Below are 20,902 nucleotides of genomic sequence, written 5' to 3'. Positions count from 1 at the left end.
CAGGCAAAACAAAATGCTGAACAGTGCCCAACCGGCCTTTCAAGCTGCCACTGCCCTGTGGCTGTCCCACAGGGGTCCCAGGAGAATGTGCAAATTGGTGGAAATTTCTCCTCATGGAGAGGAGAGATTTGTGCATGGACATTGTGCATCCTTTTGCCCCAAACTTCTGACCAAGGAATAAGTTTGGATCTCTTCTAGGAAAGAAGGGTGAGGGTGAGAAAAGAGGGGTTTTTTGTGGAAGGAGGTGCTCAGCTCTGCACTGCACAATTTCCACAGACCTGCACCTACTGTGGTGAAAGGAATAACCAGAAGGGACCTGCATGTCAAAGAAGCAAATATTTTATTGTGTAAAAACCAAGCAGACATTAAAGAGCCCCTCCATCACCCATGTGCCTTGCAAACCACTGGGATGTGCCCAGGTGTCCCCCACAGGCTGCAGCCATGGAAGCACAGATGGATCCATCAAATACCTGTGGAATTATCAAAGTTTCAGAGCTCTGCTGTTGCTGGGTGTCACACTGAGACCCAAGAGCATCCTCAGGATTAGCTGCATTTTCGGGCAGTGCAGCGTGGGATGAGACACCTGGGCTGCAGCTCTGGGTTACAAGGGAGGGGTTTGGTGTCCCCCCAGCTCCCCTCAGAGCGGCTTTCCCAGGCCATGGCACATCCTCAGCATCTGTGGCAGCCGCTGGGGTTGAATTTAAGCACCAACTCCCAAGTCAAACAACTGCGGGAGAACAGGAAAGTCCTTGTCCCCGCGGCTGGCCCTGAGCAAAGCTGGGAAACGGGGCAGGAGCATGAGGAAACCACGGTGTGTCCAGGACCAAAATAAGTTTGTAGAACCATCCCATGACTTCTGTGGAGCCTTCTGCAGTCTCTGCTCACGTGAGGTGGTTCTGCCAGGAGCAGGGATGCTGTGTGCCCATCGTGGCTCCTCGTCACTGCGGGTTGGGGCTCGATGGAAACGGATCCTGCAGAAATTGGGACGTTGCATTATGCAAATTTGCTTCCTGGAAAGAAATGTTTTATTAACATGCGCTCCCTTCGCGTGTTGGCTTAGTCAATTTGGTCACAGCTTGACATCCAATAAGTTACTCTAAAGGCAATGGTTTTACAAAATGTTTTTCTAATCTATTTTAAACACTTAATTACAGTTGTGGCGCATTCATTAGGGACTCCGCTTTCAAACCTGGATTGCAGCAATAAATCCTAATTCTCCAAGTGTCAGTTGCAATCCAGACATGGCATCCAAGTGGGTGTCAGAGGCTGCTGAGGACTGGGGGAAGGATGTCTGGGCCATGTAGGAGCCCCATCCTCTGGAGAGGGAACCCCCAGTGTCCCGCCTGAGTTGACTTCTAATCACCAAGAAAGAAAATCACCCAAAAAAAATTTGGGCACCTAAGGAGGGAGTGCATGGGAGGATGAGTCCGCCAGGTGCTGGGGTGGCAGCTGAGTGATGCTGGTTTTGGGAAATCCCAGTGAATTCCGAGCTGGTGCTGTGGATGCCTCTGGGGCCGTCCCTGGCACCATCAGCGTCCCCATTGCAGCTCCAAAGGCGCAAAGGCAAGGGGTGACCAGTCCCGGTGCCACGCACCCCGAGGGACACCCTGGGATGCTCTAACACACCAGGAGGAGCACGGGGACTCCTGTTCTCCCGAGCTCTCCTGTCCCCACACACTCCCCAGCAACACCAGCACGGCCAACGATGCTCAGGGCCAGCACCCCACATCGCTGCCTAGCACACTTACCTTACTCTTTGCCCAGATATTTCTTCATGATGCTGCTGACATCGTCCTCCCTGCCCTCGGCCTCGGCTCGGCGGCTCGCGGCGCTGCCCTGGCTGCCGGCCCTGCCGCTGGAGCCCTCCCCGGCCGCCCTCGGGGGCTGCGGCCGCCGCTTGACGCTGTCGGCGCTGCGGGCCGAGCGCTGCGAGCCCGAGGATGAGGAGGCGTCGGAGACATCCCCGGGCTCTTCCCTGCCCTTGGCCGTGCCCTTGGTGTCGGAGGGCTCCAGGCTGCCCGAGGCGATGGCCTCGTCCTCGAAGCGCACGGTGAGGGCCCGGGGGTCCCTCCGGTCCCTGCGGGCTCTGCCCAGGCTGCTGGCCGAGCGCGACTTGCGGATGGCCGGCACGAAATCATCGAAGTCAACCTTGGTTCTCCTCTCGTAGTTGAGCGTGGGGATTCTCCAGCTGAAGGGGTCGCTCCCTTTCCCCTCGCCCAGCAATCCCTCCGGCTCCTTGCCCAGCTCCACGTCCTCCAGCGAGGGCTCCAGGCAGCTCCTCCAGGAGCTCAGCCGCGGCACCTCCATCCCCGCAGCCGGGGAGCTCGGCCGGCGGCCGGAGCCGTCCAGGCCCGGCAGGAGGGACTCGTAGGAGCCGAATTTCGATGCCTTTTTGAGCACTGGGGAACGCGGGGGCCCGGCCGGCTCCGAGGCCATGCTCCGCAGGCTGGAGGAGCGGGTGAGGCTGGCACCTGCTCCCTCTCCATCCCCTGCCCGCTCCCCCTCCAGCCTCCCCGGGGGCTCCTCCAGGGCAGCCCTGGAGCGCCGCAGGGCCGCGGCACCGGTGGTGCGGTAAATGGGCAGCGGGGACGCGTCCCCCAAACCCGGCTCCCGCTGCCGCCGCAGCTCCTCCACGTACTCGGAGAGGGCGGCAGAGCTGGGCACCGGCCCCGAGCCCACCGGGACCGACCCCGATGCCACCGGGACCGACCCCGATGCCACCGAGAGCCTCCTCCGGCTGGGCACCGGCGGGGACACCCCGCGCAGCAGCGATGGGGATGAGTCTCCTATCCTATCCACCGGCTTCTTTGGGCTCTCCAGCTCCTCTTCTTCTGCCTGAGGTTTCCCAAATTCCCGTCTTCTGGCCGCCAGCAGGGGACTCGTGGTTCTCCCCGGATCTGCTGCCTCGGTGGGGCGGGCAGAGCTCCGGGAGGAGAGAGGGCGGCTCGGAGCGGGGTCCTTGGTGTCTCTGCTCACCCTGAACAAGAGAAATGTGGGAATAAGTTAAGAAACTTATCAGGTAAGTTGTAACATCAAGTTCTTTGTCTGCTGCCTGAGATGCGAGCTGCTGGCGTCTTCCCATTGTCATAATCACGTCATGAGGCTGATGCTGGAAAATAAAACAGCTCAAGGTACGTTCCACAGGAGCCCAGTCCCGTTTGTGGTTTGTAAAAACCCCCTGCCAACGTCAGAGAAACCCGTGTTAGTTTAGCTTGTGGGGTTCCCAGTGACCGGGATGTCACCCAGGAAGGACAAAAAGCAGTGAAAAGCTGGCATTGCCATGGGAGCCTCGGGATGAACTCACTGCTGCATCCAGCAGTTGGGCAATGCCCAAGGATTTTATCTCAAATAAGCCCAGGTCAGCCAACCTGGATAATTCCTGGTGGTGTGACCAGCTTCAGCTCTGCCAAGCCAGCACTTACCTCTAAATATCCTTCTTCTTGACAGATTACAGCAATATGTAGGATTTATTTTATTCCTGTCAAAGCCAAAGATTATTCACTAAAATTTTATGAAAGCGGCTCGCGGCGCACCCGCGACACATCTCAGTGTTATTGCTGGGCATGTTTCACCCAGGCTGCTGCTCAAACAGGATCTGATGCTCCTGCACAGTGAGGGGGGATGGCCAGACAAGGGATCACATCCCAAACAAGGAATGGTGCAGGAACCACATGGGATCCACCTGCCACAGAAATGAGGGGACTGCAGCCGCCAGTGCGCTTGGGGTCACTGGTGTCACTAAGCCCCTGCTTAGTGATCCCCTCCAAGCATTTTGACATTTTTGATCCTGTCCAAGCATTTGCTTTGTGTCACTGTCTCTACTCCCAGGTACCCCCATCACTGCTCAGCCAAGGGAAACAAGGTCTGGCCTCACTGAGATGTGAATTTGGGAAAGAAAGGAGGAGGGAACAGGGCAGAGCAAAGCAGCAGGACCCAAAGAACAAAGGGATCTCCGGGAGGGAGCAGCAGTGATGAAGGTTCCTGCCCTGGGAATGCCGCTGTTGCCATGGGAATGGGGTGGGAGGGGAGAATTCCGGGACGCTCGCTCGGACCAGGCTCTGCTGCTGACCCGGGAAATAATTCACATTTGAGATGGGCTGAGGACAAACTCCAGAGCTGGGAAATGCGGGATTGCAGGAGGGAAGGGGCAGTGGAGCAGCTCCAGCTTCCCGGTGCCCACTGGCACAGCCCAGGGCACAGAGATGCCCTCTCAAACTGGCACCCACCACCTTTCCCTGCCCGTTTAACCAGCCTAAATCTCTTTATTATTAAGGAATTAACCAGATATTTCATCTCCCTGAATCACTGCACCCTTCAGGCCCGTCCCATGCTGACACTGCTGAAGCACCACAGCTGATGAATAGTTTGAGACATTTCAATAATGCTGGATTTTAGGACCCTAAATTGCATCTTACTTAAACGGCTGGTGTAATCCTTCGGTGAGGTTTTGTGCAGAAATTGCTCCATTCATTCTGCACGTTTCCAAATAATATTGTAACCTGCGTGCTGCATGAATGGCTTTCATAAATTAAACACCGGCATCAGGGTTTTTATTTGGGTTTTAAGGCTGAGATAAAAGTGAGTGGAGATGTGAGAACCACTAATGGGCTGTGAACAAGGACTGAACACGCTGTATTTATTGTCCTGTTCAACATGACTGACAGGGGATGCTTTCCTGAATATCTTCAGGGTCTGAAATGGAGTGAAAGCTGCAAAGGTGGGATTGTTCCAGCTTCCATGACTGCCCCAGAGCCCAAGCAGGGACTTCACACTCTCCATGCCCTGGTTTCCAGCAAAAGGCCAAAACTGCCCCATCCATCCCTGTCTCTCCCAAAAGTTCCCATTTTCTGCACCCTTTAAACTGCCAGAGGCGGGGCTGGATCGGATATTGGGAAGAAATTCTTCCCCGTGAGGGTGGTGAGGTTCTGGCACAGGGTGCCCTGAGAAGCTGTGGCTGTTCCTGGAGCCCTGGAAGTTCCAAGACCAGGCTGGAGAGAGCTCAGAGCAACCTGGGACAATGGAAGGTGTCCCTGCCCATGGCAGGGGATGGGACTGGATGATTTTGAAGGTTCCTTCCCACCCAATCCATTCCATGATTTGTTTCTTTAACTGTTCCCTTATTCCCTCCAAAATCATGGCTCACCTTCCTCATCCTCATCCTCCTCGCAAGGCAGGACACAAGAGCCAGACAGTCACACCCCATCCTGTGCTCATCCCTAAATCCCTCTCTGATTCCCAGCACGAATTCCCAGGGCTCAGAGCGACCCCAGGAAGGCATAGGCAGCCCCAAAAGAAGGTGATGCCACGGGAGGCAGGACCCTGAGCCCCTGCAGCCCTGAGCAGAGCCCTGCTCCTCCAGCATCCTCAGGGAAGATGATTTTCCCATCTTTTCCCAGCAAAAAATGCCTGGGAGGCACCTGGAAGCCAACAGAGCTCTGCAATCTGCCATTCACACCAAACCAAATGACATACAACAATAATTAGCGAAGATTACATAGCAATTAGCATGATTACAATTATACCAGTTGAAATCATTTATACAATAAAATCCACACATGCTTTGCAACACATGACCAGGGCCGAAAGCGTGGCTGGGATGCTTTTCATGGGAGCTGATAAATAAAACCCAAGACAGTTTCAGGGAGGGGAAAGACACTGGCCTCATTTCTGTCAGGAGAGGATTTTCTTGTCACACCATCATCTACACAAGAGCTCCCGGTCTCCCACGTAATGATTTGCTTCTGACACAATTCTGGTTAAAAATAAACCTGTCGGATCCCCAGCAGCCTTGGGACCAGGGCTCCTGGTTTTGTCAACCAAGGTGGGAGGGGAATTGCTGCCAGGGTGACCCTGGGGCTGTGGATGCCCCAGTCCTGTGGGATGCAGGATGGAGAGGCAGATCCTGGGGCTGTGCATCCACTCCCTGACTGCACCCCTGGATAACCTCCCATCACAGCACAACCCTGACCTGCCTGGAAAAGGCCAGAATAAATACATAAACTTTTAAATTGCCTTCTTAATAATAATTTAAAAAAAAATCATATTTATCACAACCCTGAGCTGTGTCATATTTATGGAGGCTTAGCTCTGCCGGCCAGCGTTTTGTACAAGGAATTTAAATAGCATAGAATTAAAGGCAACGTTAATCAAAGCTCTCCCTCCTGTAAGCACAGGGGTGATAAGAGCTGCCTGCTCTCCTCTGGCTCTTGGCAGCTGTTTGTTCAGCAAACAGCCCAGATGTGGTGCTGAGCAGCCAACACGAGCAGGACTCGTTTTTCATTACTGGGAGCTTGTGTAAGACAAAGGAATCTTAATAAGGAAGAGCTCGTTTCCCTGATCTCGTTTTTATTACCTCCAGTCTCGTCTCCTGTTTGTTTGCATTTCATCCCCTCCTCTCTCGATTTCCATCCTGGATGAGCTGCAGCCAAACACAGCAGCTCCCACACCAGCAGTTGCAATCAGCCCCTCCACCAGCCCCAGGACAGGGGGAGATGCTCACACTGAGGCCAGGGCTCAGGACAATTTGATTTGGGCTCAGGATAAAGGCCACAGGCAGCCCAGCAAACCCCAAAATCCCAGAATCACTGAGGTTGGAGAGGAATCCAGGAATCCAATCCCCACCTTGTCACCCAGCCCACAGCACTGAGTGCCACCTTCCTTAGGCATGGGCACCCCAAACCTCCCTGGGCAGCCCCTGCCAAGGCCTGACCACCCTTTCCATGAAGAAATTCCTCCCAGTGTCCGTCCTGAAAGCCTGCATATCTTCTACTATAAATCCAAAGTATAAATTGGATATATATACCAGAAATAATATATTAGCCACAATGCCTGTTTTTCTGTCATTCATTAATGATCAGAGTTGGGTTATTTGGACCAAAGCCTCCTCAGCAGCACTTAGGAAGGACTTTATTTATTGTGCAGGGTGCCAGTGAGCTCAGCCCACTGCTCTCAGGGCTCCCACTCTTCACTGGCCTATGGGAGTCGGAATGGGATGATTTTTAATGTCCCTTCCAACCCAAACCATTCCAGGATTCTGTGACCTCCCCACAGGTCTGACTGCTCTTAAACTCTGCCTTGTACCTCCCCAGACTGCTCCAGCTCACCCAGGGTGTTTCCTGCAGGGGAATTTCTCTTCAGAACATCATTTCTGACAACAGTGATTCTCCTGAACAAGGCAGGTGGGGGCTGTGGGGATGCAGCTCTCCGGAATCAGAGCAGGGAGATTAATACTAATGTCTGCGGTGAGACTGTGCTCACAACCCTGACAAATCCTGTCACCTTGGAGCATCTTCACCTGCAGGGAGCTGTGCCCAGCCTCAGCCTGGCACCTGCCCTGGTTATGGGGAGAAAAACTGGGAAAGCGGTGATCATGGCCTGAGACAGCATCCCTGGGGGAGCAGCAGGGTGGGGAGGTCCTGAATCACAGGGGCTGTGAGCAGGGGCACTGCCAGCCCTGCCCACCCTGAATTTCACCCCTGCTCACTCTGAGTTTGGATGGTTGGCACCTTGCCCGCCTTCCCTACAGGGGGATGATGCTGTCTGGAGCCCACTCTGCTCCCTGCCCTAGGATTCCATCCCTGCTCCATCTCTGCCCTCACAAACTTCCAACACCCTCCTCCATCCTCACCAGCTCTCTCCACAATGCAGCCCCAGACCCTGATTTACACAATTTTTCCAAACTCAAGCCATGGGATTGTTTCACATATGAAACACAAATATCTCTGTGACACAGAAATGGGGTTTTTCTCTGGACTGGGTGGTCCCTCTGATGGGCACCAATTCAGGATGGGCACCCACAGAGCAAAGCATTCGTGCTGTGCAGGTGCTTGGGCCCCTCTCCATCTCTCCCCTAGCCCATCACCACCAAAAATTAACATATTTGATATTAGAGCAGTAGAAACGCACCCCTCTCCCTCAGCGGCGAGCATATGGCATACAAATCCTCAAACAGGCTGCAATGCCTCTTTAAATTATCTCCAGAGAACACATCAAGGCACATTTTCCTGCTTGAAGCACGTTTTTGATGTAGTGACTTTCATCTGGCGTTTCACTGATCCCCGGCGTGGCAGTGACTGCCTCCCTCGATTTGATGTTTTAACCTTAAACACCACAGGTCCCTCTGAGCTCCGTCCCGCACATCCCAGAGGATGCTCCCACGTGTCACCACTACCCAAGACCCCCAGGATGGGCTGGGGTCCCTCACCTGAGGCTCTGGGTGCTGCGGCTGCCCACGGATGGTGCTGGAACGCTCCCGGCCACGCTGGCACTCAGCAGGGACGTCCAGCCTGAGGAGGAGCTCGGCCAGGACTTGACACTCTCTGCAGGCTCCAGGCTGAGCACGGAGCCAACAGTGGAGCAGGCATCCCTGGGGGGACAGGAGAGACGTTCTTAATGGATGGGCTGTGAGAGTCTGTGAGAATTTTCCCTCATCTGCCTCACGATTGTCGTTGGGGCACTGCTGGAGAGAAGATCCCCTCCGTCTAGAATCTCTGAAGGAGAAAGTCACACGCCAAAGGCCCTGAGACCTGAAAGCTCAGTGTTAAGTTATTTGTTTTCACAAATAACTTTTGTTTGCTGTGTGCTAAGAAGGGGGCACCGTGCCCTTTGTGCAACAATAGCAGCTCTGGGAGCTGTCCCACCTCTCGGCCTGGCTGGACTTCTCCTGAGTTTCAGGTGGTCTCCCACCAAAGACCCTCACCTGTTTTACAACCACGATGACAGACTGAGATGTAAGGAGCCTCTCCATCAAGGACTGAGACATGGAACCCCCATGTGAAAAGGCCCCCTGGTCCTTCCAAGGACTGGGACTGAAAACCCCATGTGAAAAGGCCTCTTTGCTCCTTCCAAGGACTGGGACTGAAAACCCCATGTGAAAAGGCCTCTTTGCTCCCTCCAAGAACTGGGACTGAGACCTCCCAACCCAGGGGAGGTGTGTGGGGGAGGCAAGCTGACCAAAGCGAGATGTTTGCCTGCAGGTTGTGACCGCTGGACCAAGAAAACAGCGCACTTCTACTCTAAACCAATCCCAAAGTGCAGAAATCACTGCAGAAAATGGAGAACAAGAGGAAGAAGAAAGAAAGGCTGGACATGCCCAGATTCCTCCATCTTATCCCCATAACCCCCATACCAAAAATCCTAAAATCTACATTTTCAGCCTGTGATCATTTTGCTATTACACCGTTCAAACCTGTGGGACTTTCACGTCCCCATACAAAGCTGGTAACTTGCTCCAGGGGTCACAATCAAATCCCCAGGTGTTCTGGGCAGCGTGCCAGGGTCTCCGAGCCCCCTGGCGGGGTCCTCAGCAGCTCTGGACACCCGGAGGGATGCGCTGAGTTCCGACACCCCCCAGCCCTGCTCTCACCTGTCAGCGTCGCTGTCGTCGCTGTCCCTCAGCCCCTCCAGGGCCACCTGCAGGTCTGCGATGCGGCGCATGGAGGTGCCCAGGTCAGCCTGCAGCCCCTGCCGCGCCTCCGCCAGCTCTGCCAGCTGCTGCTCCTGCACAGGGGACACCACGAGAGGGTCTGCACCTGCCTTGGGGGCCGCTGAACCATCCCACACCCAGCCCAGTGCTGCCTGCGGGGCTGGTTAGCTGCACCATGCCCTGTGGTGCTTGTGAACATAAACTGCATCTTCCAGCACCTTCCAAAGGGGCTCCAAGAGACCTGGAGAGGAATTTTGGATAAGGGCATGGATAAGGGCAGATTGAGATTGCTAGAAGTAAGGCTAGTATTGGGGTTGTGATAAATAAGATTGGGGAGGATGTTGATGGTCAAATAGGTTCTTTGATAAATAGTTTTATTCCACTTATTTGATAAATAGTTTTACTTCCAGTGCTTAAAGGGGCCTCAGAAGAGCTGGGGAGGAATTTTAAATAAGGGCATGGAGTGACAGGACACAGAGAATGCTACCCACTGTCAGAGGCAGGGTTAGATGGGATATTGGGATGAAATCTTTCCCTGTGAGGGTGGTGAGGCTCTGGCACAGGGTGCCCAGAGAAGCTCTGACTGTCCCATCCCTGGAAGTGCCCCAGACCAGCTTAGGACAAGGCGTGGAGCAACCTGAGATAGTGGAAGGAGTCCCTGCCTATGGCAGGGGTGGGACTGGATGAGTTTTGAGGTCCCTGCAACCCAAACCATTCCGGGATTCACAATCTGACACGACCCACCCATCTCCATGGACCAGCATCTCCCACCTTGCACACCAAGGGCACCAGCCTGGCCCTGCACCTATGCTCATCACATTCCACATCCTTCCAGCTGGGAAGGAACCCCTCCTGCTGTTCCCAGGCCATCACAGGGCAGAGAGGAGGGAGCAGCACATCCACAGTGATGGAAGCTGCCAGCTGTGAAATCGCCACGGCGGCGGTGACAAGGTGAGGGATGACTTGAGACAGGCCAGGGCACAGGAGCTGGCACACTGTCACAGTAAATAATGGAAGGCCTGGAATCACCAGGCACACAGGGCCTGGGGCAAGAGCATCTCAGTTCATCAAAACATGGAAAGGAACAGCCCAGTTCGGGTGTCACAGCAGCTCCTGGGAACGCGCTGGCGTTGGGGAAAACTTCACTGCTGATCAGAAGTTTTCTGAAACTTGATGTTTCCAACTTCCCTCCTGGCTCAGGCAGAAAGTGGAAATGAGATGTTTCATCAAGGGAAGAGTTTCATCAAGGACTGCAGGGGTTCAGAACAGGGCTCACTGTGAAACACTAACCCTGAGAGGAGGAAAGAGCCCCAAGCTCTGGGTGCCCACGTGCCTGGGTTCAATATTTGGGACTGCAGGAGCAGGGAGTGGAACTGCTGCCTGATAACGAGCTGAGCCCTTCCACAGGCTGATAAGAGCCTCTATTGACTCACCTGCAGGCTATGGCACAAATCAAATACAGTTCAGTGGCTGCATTTAATTCCACTCCTCTGTCCTGCTGCTGTTAACAGCGATGGGCAGGGAGGCACAGAACAATATCCCCCTGCCAGCACTCCAAAACCACTTCTCTGGCCACAAACACAGAAATTCCCTGAGATGGCTGTGGGAGCAGCAAACAGAATGCCCTGGGGGCTGGAGGGGTCCCCCTGGCTGGTGGGGTCACCCCCGAGCTCGCTGCCTTCTGCATGATGCTGGGAATGATGAGAGGGAAGGGACCATCCCAGGTGATGCTGCTGAGATGGGGCTGCCCCTGGCACCCCCAGGACACCCTTGGCACCCCCAGGACACCCTTGGAACCCCCAGGACACCCCTGGCACCCACAGTTTGTGGCACACACACTGGTGGCCTCGGGAGGGGGACCTGGGATCTATCGCCCACCCGAGGGGTGATTTCGATGTGAGCCACAAAATCGATCTGACACTGCTCAACCCCACATCCCAGCTGTCCCAAATCTCATCCACGGAGGCTTCTCGTGTTTTTCTCCATACCCTACAATTGTCTCAAGGAAAGGAATAATTTTGCCACAATGATTCAATTTCAGATGGAAAAGCGCTGCCTGCAGAGCACAAATTGACAAGGCCCAGCACCAGGCCCCTGGCACCCAGGGAGCTGCTGGACACCTTTGACACAGGTTGTTTCCATCTAAATGTAAATCCAAGGAGCTTTTCTCTTTCCACACAGTCCCTGGGCTGACAACTGACACCCTCACACTGGGCAGAGCTGGCCTTTTGTTTCCTCTGAGCAGAAAATGGGGAGAAATAAAGGGAAAAAGTCACATTATTGGGCAATCTGCACCATGAGGGACCTGAGGGGCTAAAAGAGGCATCCTCTGCTGTTAAACCCCTTTTGGCACCAACACCTCTGGCTGATCCCACCAAAGCAGCCAGACATGCACAGCAGAACCAGCCTGACCAGCTCAGAACCCCTGGCTGATGTATATTTCATCATCAATAAATAAAATATACATTTTGCCTGGTTCTGAATGCATTTCCAAACCAGATTCTCCCATTGCCCCAGAGCAAAGGTCTGGCTCTGTTGGTGGGTCAGAATCCATGGTTTCAGAAGGCTGAGGTTGATCCCTGCTGACAGGGAGCCTGGATCAAAGGTTTCCCCAGGAACAAGGGGACAGGAGCTCACTCAGTGATGCCTGGCACTCATCAAACCCACAGGGAGCTGCTCTCACTCCTGAAAATATTCTGCACATCCCTCATGGAAAGGGATTTCAAAACCTTCTTTTCCTTAAGAGGCTTTTTTTTTGTTTTTTTTCTCCCAGCTAATTTTGTCTCAGAATTATCTGAAAAGAGGTTAAAAGGAGATAAACAAAACCAGCAGTGCAATGATCCCCGGGACTCCAAAGGATTCCCAGGCCAGCACCACGTCCTTGTCACCACCTCATGTTTAATTTTGTATTTTTGTATTTTTGTATTTTTGTTTGTGCTTCTGCTGTGACAACACCACCTCTGCTCGCTCCCATCCACCCCGAGTCAAGTGTAATCTAATTAATCCAACTCGAATCCCTTTTTCTTCTAATAACTGAGCCCGCACCTGCAGAACTCATCCATCATGATTATTTTTAATTAAGCCGTTAACTCGCGGGGTTTTGGGGAAAGTTTGAAGTGACAAAAATTCGCTGGGTTGAAGGCTGCAGTGTGAGCACCGTGTAATTGGTGCGTGAGCAGCTGATGGATTCCTGAGGAATTCACTCTTTTTAAAGGCAAAGCGGAACCACAACAGCCCTAATTTGCAAATAGGCACCGAGCTTTCACTCGTGGCTCCTCCATCACCGGCTGCCTTTGACGGTAATTGTCATTAGAGCTCCTCAAAGGTGTCAAAAAAAAAAAAAAAACAAACAAAAAAAACCCAAAACCAACAACACACCCGCAAAAAAGCAGCCAAAAAAAACCCCAAAAAACAAACACAAAAAAAACCCAAAAAACAAAAAACAAAAAAAACCCCAAAAAACAAACACAAAAAAACCCCAAAAAAGCCCAAAAACCCGAACCAAAACAAAACCATAAAAAAGCCAAAAAAACCCGCAAAACAAAACAAAAAAGCCCCCCAAAAATAAAAATAAAACAAAACAAAAAAGCGCCCAAAAAAACCCCAAAAAACCCCACAAAAAATACCCCAAAAAACCACAAAAAACACACCAAAAACCCCACTAAAAAACCATTAAAAAGCCATAAAAACCACACATAAAAAACACTAAAAAAACATAAGAAACCAACCCCCCTCAAAAAAACACATAATAAACAAACAAAAAAAAAAACCAAAAAGCAAAAAAACCAAACCAAACCAAAACCACAAAAAAAAAACCAAAAAACCCCAACCAAAACAAAAAAAAAAACACAAAAAAGACAAAACCACCCCAAAATAAAACAAAAAAGCTCCCCAGAAAATAAAAACCAAAACAAAAGAGCCTCCCAAAAAAAAAAAAAAAAAAAAAGCCCACACCAAAAAAACATTTAAAAACCCCAAAACCAAAAAAAAAAAAAACACAAAAAACCCTAAAAAAAATAAGAAACCCAAAAAATCCAAAAATCCCAAAACCACACACACATAAAAAACCCCAAAAAACATTAAAAAAATTTTTAGAAAACCAAAAGACAAACAAAAAAACACACACAAAAAAAACCACACACAAAAAAAATCGCACCAAAAAAAAAAAAACAGCAAAAAAACCCTTTATATTTTGCAAATGAGCAAAACCCCCTAATCCTGGAGTCCCAACTCAGTTGTATTACACTACGTGGCCATAGCAGGGCCAAGGCAAAAGATCTGCCAGCAAAAGAACCAGGAAAAAAAATAAAAAGCTTATTTACACTATTTACACCGAGCCTCTCACAAAAAAAAACCCAACTTGTGAAGAATATCTTCACACCTGCGCTTCAGTTTTCTGTAAAATGAGTTAATTATTGCGCTGATGAGTTTCACAGCTTCATTAAAGAAAGCTGATTTTAGGATAGCACCCACCAGCCCCCATGGTGTGCTCAGGGGAGGGTTCAGCGGAGCTGTGCTGGGCACAGAGGGTCAGGAGGACACCCAGAAATGCCTGGATTGTGCCTCAACCAGCCAGGGCTCCATCCCAGCTGGGTCAGACCCTGTTTTTCCCCAGGAATTCCACCAAAAAGGCGCCTGGCTCTCCAAAGAAGAGACCTGAGCAGCTCCTGCCCATGGCTGGAGCCCTTTGCTGAGTTTTCATCCCAGAGCCCTCCTGCAGATGTTTGAATTGTGCCATGAAATCCAAACTCTGCAGGCAGCTCAGTCAGAGCAGCACCATCCTCCCCTGGGAGCAGCCTCAGGAGGGAAACCCAGACACTGGGACAGCCACTCATTGTCCCACATTCCTGCTGCTCCCAGCCCTTCTCCATCCCTCCCAATGCCTGCTCCATCCTTCACAGTGCTTCCCCACCCTTCCCAGCCCCTGTTCCATCCTTCCCAGCCTTTCTCCATCCTTCCCAGCCCCTTCTCCCTCCTTGCCAGCCCCTGTTCCATCCTTCCCAGCTCTTCTCCAACCCTCTCAGACTCTGTTCCATCCTTCCCAGCCCCTGTTCCACCCTTCCCAGCCCTTCTCCACACTTCCCAGCCCCTGTTCCATCCCTCCCAATCCCTGTTCCATCATTCCCAGCCCTTCTCCATCCTTCCCAACCCTTCTCCACCCTTCCCAGCTCCTGGTCCATCCTTCCCAGCCCCTGTTCACCCTTCCCAGACCCTGTTCCATCCTTCCCAACACCTGTTCCATCCCTCCCAGCCCTTCTCCACTCTTCCCAGCCCTTCTCAGCCCCTGTTCCATCCCTCCCAGGCCCTGTTCCATCGTACCCAGCCCTTCTCAATCTCTCCCAACCCCTGTTCCATCCTTCCTATCCCTTGTTCCATCCCTCCCAATCCCTGTTCCATCATTCCCAGCCCTTCTCCACCCTCCCCAGCCCCTGTTCCACCCTTCCCAGCCCCTGTTCCATCCCTTCCACCCTTGGCCTGTCAAGCTCTGGGTGCCAACCCAGCAGCTGAGGATCGAGGAGCTGCTGCAGGCTGGGATCCAGGTTTTATTGGGAAAGGAGCTCCAGCTCCAGGGAGGAAAAACCCAGGATGTGCAGCCAGAGCAAAGAGAGTCCAGCAGGGCCAAGTCCTACCCCCATCATTACCAAACACGCCTGGAAAGTGTTCAAAACCCATCCTTCCTGCAAAATTCATGAGGCAGAGCCATCTGCCTGGCAGCCAGCTCTCGTCCCTGCTCCTCACTGGGTATTCCCTGCTGAATGGCACAAGGCTGCCTCCCTAGTGCCCTGAACAGGGTGGGAAAAGAAGGAGGGATGGAATGGAGACACCCTGAGCCTGGCTGGGGATGGTGGCTTGGGATTTTCCACTGGTAAATACGAGCTGTGAGGACAAAATACCTCCTATTCTGTATATTTTATATATATTCCATATATATCTATATATACAGGCAGCAGCTCTGAAACAAGACAGGATTTTTAACCCAATCTCTGCCAGGAATTTGTCCTTTCAACACCCTCCTTTAAACCTGAACAGCGTGTGGTAAAGTCCACAACCTCACCGCCGTGTATTTAAATAAGTTTTTCAAAAATTGTTAGGAGCAGAGCACGACTTAAGTAATGTCAAGTGAATAATTCAGGCTGGATTTATAATTGATGGGGGATTTAGCAGGAGCAGAGCCATAAGTGGCTTTCCATTAACTATTGATGCTCCCCACCAGACTGGGCTGGGCTCCCTGATCACAGCTCTGGCCCATGTTTAATTCAAGTGCTCTTCAGAGGACACAGTCTGGGGATGCCTCTGCTCCCAGGAATATCACAGCAGTGCCTGGAGCCAGTTCCTATTGAGCAATCCCCATGGGAAAGCTGGGATGGGGAGCTGTGTCTGGAGGAGCCCCCCTGCTCCTTTCTCCTGCCAGATAACCCCAAATATCTGGATAAACCCAGAGCCCTCAGTCCTGCCTTACAAGCTCAGCTGTTTGTGTCTGATTTGAGGGAGGTGCCTCTAAAATCCCTTTCAGACCTCTTTGCACGCTTTATCTGGGAGAACACAAGAAGCTCCTGTACCGCCCCATGTGAAACATTCAGAAAGCTGCTAAAAATACAGGCACAACCCCCAAAAATACAGCAAAAAGAACACACCCCCATCCCAACAGAATCCATGTTCCAAGCACTGCCCTTCCAGCAGAGCTGCAACAAACACCCAGTATCACAGCACCCGCAGCCACTGCTCCCCAGTCCCTGAAATCAGGGAGCCCAGAATGCCCACGGCACCTCAGCAGAGCCTCTCTCTTCTCTCCATCCCTCCCAGCCCTTCTCCATCCTTCCCAGACCCTGCTCCATCCTTCTCATCCCCTTCTCCATCCCTCCCAGCCCCTGTTCCATCCTTCCAAGCCCTTTTCCATCCTTCCCAGCCCCTGTTCCATCCCTCTCAACTCCTTTTCCACCCTTCCCAGCTCCTGTTCCACCCTTCCCAGACCCCTGTTCCACCCTTCCCAGATCCCGTTCCACCTTTCCCAGCCCTTCTCACGGCTCTGCAGAGCATCAAAGGCTGAGATTTGACCCCATTCCATGCCCAGGGGAGGCTGGAGCAGGCAGGGCTGAGCCTGGCAGAGCAAGGGCAAAGCCTGACCCCGGTGCAGGCAGAGGATTGGGAATCGTTCACACCACCCCCCTCGGCAAGGCTTGGCAGCCTCGGGGCAGAATAAATCCTGAAATCTCCTTGATTGCTAACTAAAAGATTATTGATAAAATAACTGCTCCTAATTCAGCCCTGCTGCCAGCAGAAGTGCAATATCTTTCAATTACCACTCGGGAGCAAGGCTTTCCCTTGGATTACTGGAAGAAGCGACATGAAAAGAGACTCTGGAAAGGGCTGGGAAGTGAAGGTGAATCTATTTCTGCTGCTCTCCAAAGCCAGCTGGGGCTCTGCTTATTCAGAGTGAGTTTAGCTGCTGGTTGGCGCTGTCTGTGCAGACACAGGGCAGGTTTGGCAAAGCCAGGAGCTCCAGGAGGAGCTGGTGCTTGGGCTGAGCCTGGCACAGCCAGCCTGGCACACCTCAGCACTCAGGGCCAGGGCATTTCGCACCCACTGTGGCTCTGCCTGACATGAGGAGAACCAGCATGAGGAGCTGCAGGAATGACCTATCTTGGAATCACAGATTCATCTAGGATGGAAACATCTCCAAGATCATCCAGTCCAACTGAAACCACATCCCCAAGTGCCACATCCACACATGAACTGCATTTCTGTGAGAGCAAGCAAAACCACATCATTCCCACAAGAAAACACGGAGCAGAGTGACTGTCCAGGCTCCCAGACCAGCCATGGAGAAGGGAACACGGGGATCCTCAAGGACAGCTTTGGTTCAATGGTTTGGAGCTGCAGAAAGCTGCAAAGCAATTCCCCGTCCTTCCCAGAGGGACAACTCCATCCCCAGAGCCAGAGCACACAAAGGAGCACACAAAAATGAGTTTCTGAAGCCCTTCAAACCAACCCAGGGGCTATGAGGGGTCACCTCCAAACCCCTGTGGCCATGGGATCCCTCAAACCCCTGTGGCCATGGGACCCCCCAAACCCCTGTGGCCATGGGATCCCCCAAACCTCACCAGCTCCACGCGCCGGCGGCTGGACTCCAGCTCCCTCTGCACCAGCTCGTCCATGTCAGCCTTCATCTCCTGCATCCTCCTCTGGTAGTACCTGCTGCTCTCCCTCTCCCGCGCCTCCGACTCGGCCGCCTTCTCCAGCTCCTCTCCCATCTGGATGATGCTGTCCCGCAGGCGCAGCACCAGCACCTGGGCAAGGTGAGGAGTTGGGAATGTCCCTGTGAGCACCAAGGCGCTGCTGGCTGTCAGAAACACCCTCGGAGAGAGAGCAGCAGTGCCACCAAACCCCTGTGCTGCCCCAGCCCATCCCAGGTGCTGCTGTCCCCACAGGTGGGGCGGTGGCAGTGCCAGGGGAGCAGGGGGTACCTCGAAGCGCTTCATCTGCACGGCCTGGAAGTCCAGCTGGCTCTCCAGGTCCCGGATCCGAGCTTCCTGCCGGCTGACGATGGAGCGCTCGGCCGGGCACTGCTCCAGCTGGGCTGCCCTGGCCTGAGCTGCCTGCAGCTGGGACAGCAGGGCTGTGTCAGCATCGGCATCCCCCAGCCCCTCTGCTGGACCCCTCTGCTGAACCCCTTTCCTGCACCCCTCTCCTGATCCCCTTTCCTGAAACCCTCTCCTGGACCACCCTGTGGCAGACATCTTTTATGAAAAATCCTTTCCTTAGGATTTTTCCTCCTGAGAAGCTGAGACTCCTCGGGAACAAAATGTAAACAATGGTTATCTGCTGCTGTGGAATGCAACAGGTGCATCTGTGATTGGTCTCATGTGGTTGTTTGTAATTAATGGTCAATCACAGCCCAGTTGGCTCGGACTCTCTGTCCGAGCCACAAGCCTTTGTTATCATTCTTGGCTATTCTATTCTTAGCCAGCCTTCTGATGAAATCCTTTCTTCTATTCTTTTAGTATAGTTTTAATATAATATATATCATAAAATAATAAATCAGCCTTATGAAACATGGAGTCAGATCCTCATCTCTTCCCTCATCCCAAAACCCCTGTGAACACGGTCACAGACCCCTCTGATGCATCCCTCTGCTGATCCCCTCTGCTCATCCCCTCCCCAGTCCCTCTCCTGGCCCCTGAGCTGCTGTGGCCAAGCACTGCCCTCCTTTCCCAAAGAATTCCCTGCTGTTGGAGCCACACAGAGCAGGCCTGACAGCGAAGTGTGGCTCTGAATGGAGAACCTGCTGGCCAGGACACGTGGCTGGGGCCCCTTTGCTCTTCTCTCCTCACACACTCTTTGAGGACAGCAGGTGTAAAAATTCACAATCTTTGTGGAAAGCTGCCTGGGCCAGGCTGTTTCCTCAGTTCTTACACTGAGATCTCCAAAGGAAACTGCCCTTTCAGTGATCCCGGGTTCAGGTTTTGAGTTTGACCTAAAACTACAGGAATTCGTCTCCTTTTATCCAGCCTATCTCCAAAGCACCACCCGCTCCTCCTGCTTCTGATTCCTGGGCAGCTTAGCCACGCTCCAGTAAAGCACTTCACTTAATGGGATTACTCATGTGTTTAAAATTAAATCCCTCACTCCAGGAGGGCTGGCACAGCCTCAGAGGCGAGTGGGTGCAGCCCTTGTTGGTGCCCACCCTGGGGCAGCCCTGGGGTCAGCCCATCCCAATTCAGCAGGGGAGGAGGGAGAAACCAGGCTGTGAATCCCAAAAATTCTGCAAGGAAACGATTTCTCCAGCCTAAAGAGGTCCCATTCCTCAGCAGGGGTGCCCCAGGCTGGGCAGGAATTACCTTCTCCTGCAGGAATTACCTTCTCCTGCAGGAATTACCTTCTCCTGCAGGAATTACCTTCTCCTGCAGGCTCTGCTTTTCTTTCTTCACATCCTCCACCTGCGTCTGCAGCTCCCGGATCTGAGCGATGTCCGTGGCCGACTGCAGGAACAGAAAATGTGGAGTTGGGAGCAGCAGGGCTCAGAGCAGAGGGCTGGTTCCTGCCTGAACCTCCAGTGAGCTGCTCCTGGACCGCCCCGATGGAGCTGCATTCTCCCAACTCACTGCAGCTTCCCAAAATTTTGAAACAAATATTTGTGGATCAGGATTCTCCTGGTTCCAGACACAGGCTCCTGGATCCCTACCACCTCTGCAAGGGGCATAAGACTGTGAATTGTCAGCCTGTCCCCTCCCATGGGAGTTTTGAGGTCCCTCAGCTCCCAGGACAATCCTTTGGGAGAGTCTGACATAGTTTGGATATGGCACTGAAAGCACCAAGGCTGACTGACAGTGCTTTTTAACCTCTGGAGGAGAAAATGGTGAAAGGAGGAATAAAAACAACCCAGAGGGACAGCTCTAGGATTCTCCAGATGTTGAAACTAAAGGCAAAACACCTCTTAAAAGAAGATTTAAAACTGCAGGTGAGAGGATTTGTTGCTGTGAGCCTTCCCTTCCTCATCACAGCATCTCTGTGGCTCCTCACCCCTTTGTGGACCCCCAGATGCCACCACCAGCTCCGTGCCAGCCTGCAGGGCTTTCTGAGAGCCATCCCAGGGCTGCAGAGGCTCCCCAAGCTCCTACCTGGGCAATCAGAGCCTTGTGCTTTTCCATGAGCTCGTTCAGGTCCTCCTGGTCCTCATCGATGCGCTTCAGCAGGTCGGCTCGCTCGTGCTGCAGCTGGAACAGCTGCTCGTCCACCTGCAGGAGGATCCACAGCTCCTGCTTCATGGATCCCACAGGGATCCCACCAAATCCCCTCTGGAACATGCTGCCAACAGCCCCCAGCCCATCAGAGAGCCAGGGCAGGACCAGGAGGATCCACAGCACCTGGATCCCAAAGGGAACCCACCAAATCCCTTCTGGAATACATCACCAACAGCCTCCAGCCCATCAGAGAGCCAGGGCAGGACCAGGAGGATCCACAGCACCTGGATCCCAAAGGGAACCCACCAAATCCCTTCTGGAATACATCACCAACAGCCTCCAGCCCATCAGAGAGCCAGGGCAGGACCAGGAGGATGCACAGCTCCTGGTTCATGGATCCCACCAAATCCCCTCTGGAATACATCACCAACAGCCCCCAGCCCATCAGAGAGCCAGAGCAGGACCAGGAGGATCCACAGCACCTGGATCCCACAGGGAACCCACCAAATCCCCTCTGGAATATGCTGCCAACAGCCCCCAGCCCATCAGAGAGCCAGGGCAGGACCATGGAATGCGGCACCCTTGCAGGAATTTTGTCCACCCAATAAACCACCCCGGGGGCTGCTGTTTCCAAGCAGTCTAGGTGATTCAGTGAGGAATATCCTTGGAGACTCAGTAAATTCGCTGGGATGTTTTATAAATATCCTCAGAGGTGTAATTAACACTCCAAGGTGATTTATTAAACACTTCTGATTTAGCAAAGCAGCTGCTGATTGCTGCCAAACTCCCCCGAGGT

At 52.9% G+C, this 20,902-nt stretch overlaps 1 protein-coding gene across 1 annotated transcript in view; it reads right to left on the bottom strand.

Annotated features, from left to right (window-relative positions):
• Window positions 1–325: 325 nt before the first annotated feature.
• The window catches only part of MYO18B (myosin XVIIIB), a 72,934-nt gene continuing 52,357 nt past the window's right edge, over window positions 326–20,902 (bottom strand). The window contains exons 38-45 of the mRNA XM_058037245.1: window positions 20,044–20,160; window positions 19,321–19,404; window positions 17,890–18,027; window positions 17,527–17,712; window positions 9,365–9,498; window positions 8,204–8,365; window positions 1,749–2,977; window positions 326–1,010 (exon numbers count right to left, since the gene is read on the bottom strand). Of these exons, the coding sequence (XP_057893228.1) occupies window positions 1,750–2,977; window positions 8,204–8,365; window positions 9,365–9,498; window positions 17,527–17,712; window positions 17,890–18,027; window positions 19,321–19,404; window positions 20,044–20,160 (2,049 nt within the window). The 3' untranslated portion in view covers window positions 326–1,010; window position 1,749. The remainder of the gene's footprint in view (window positions 1,011–1,748; window positions 2,978–8,203; window positions 8,366–9,364; window positions 9,499–17,526; window positions 17,713–17,889; window positions 18,028–19,320; window positions 19,405–20,043; window positions 20,161–20,902) is intronic.

The sequence above is a fragment of the Melospiza georgiana genome, chromosome 18 (genome assembly GCF_028018845.1).
Source record: "Melospiza georgiana isolate bMelGeo1 chromosome 18, bMelGeo1.pri, whole genome shotgun sequence".
In the NCBI taxonomy this organism is placed as follows: Eukaryota; Metazoa; Chordata; class Aves; order Passeriformes; family Passerellidae; genus Melospiza; species Melospiza georgiana.
Note: the sequence above shows the minus strand (reverse complement) of the source record. Positions and strands in the feature narration are given on the sequence as shown.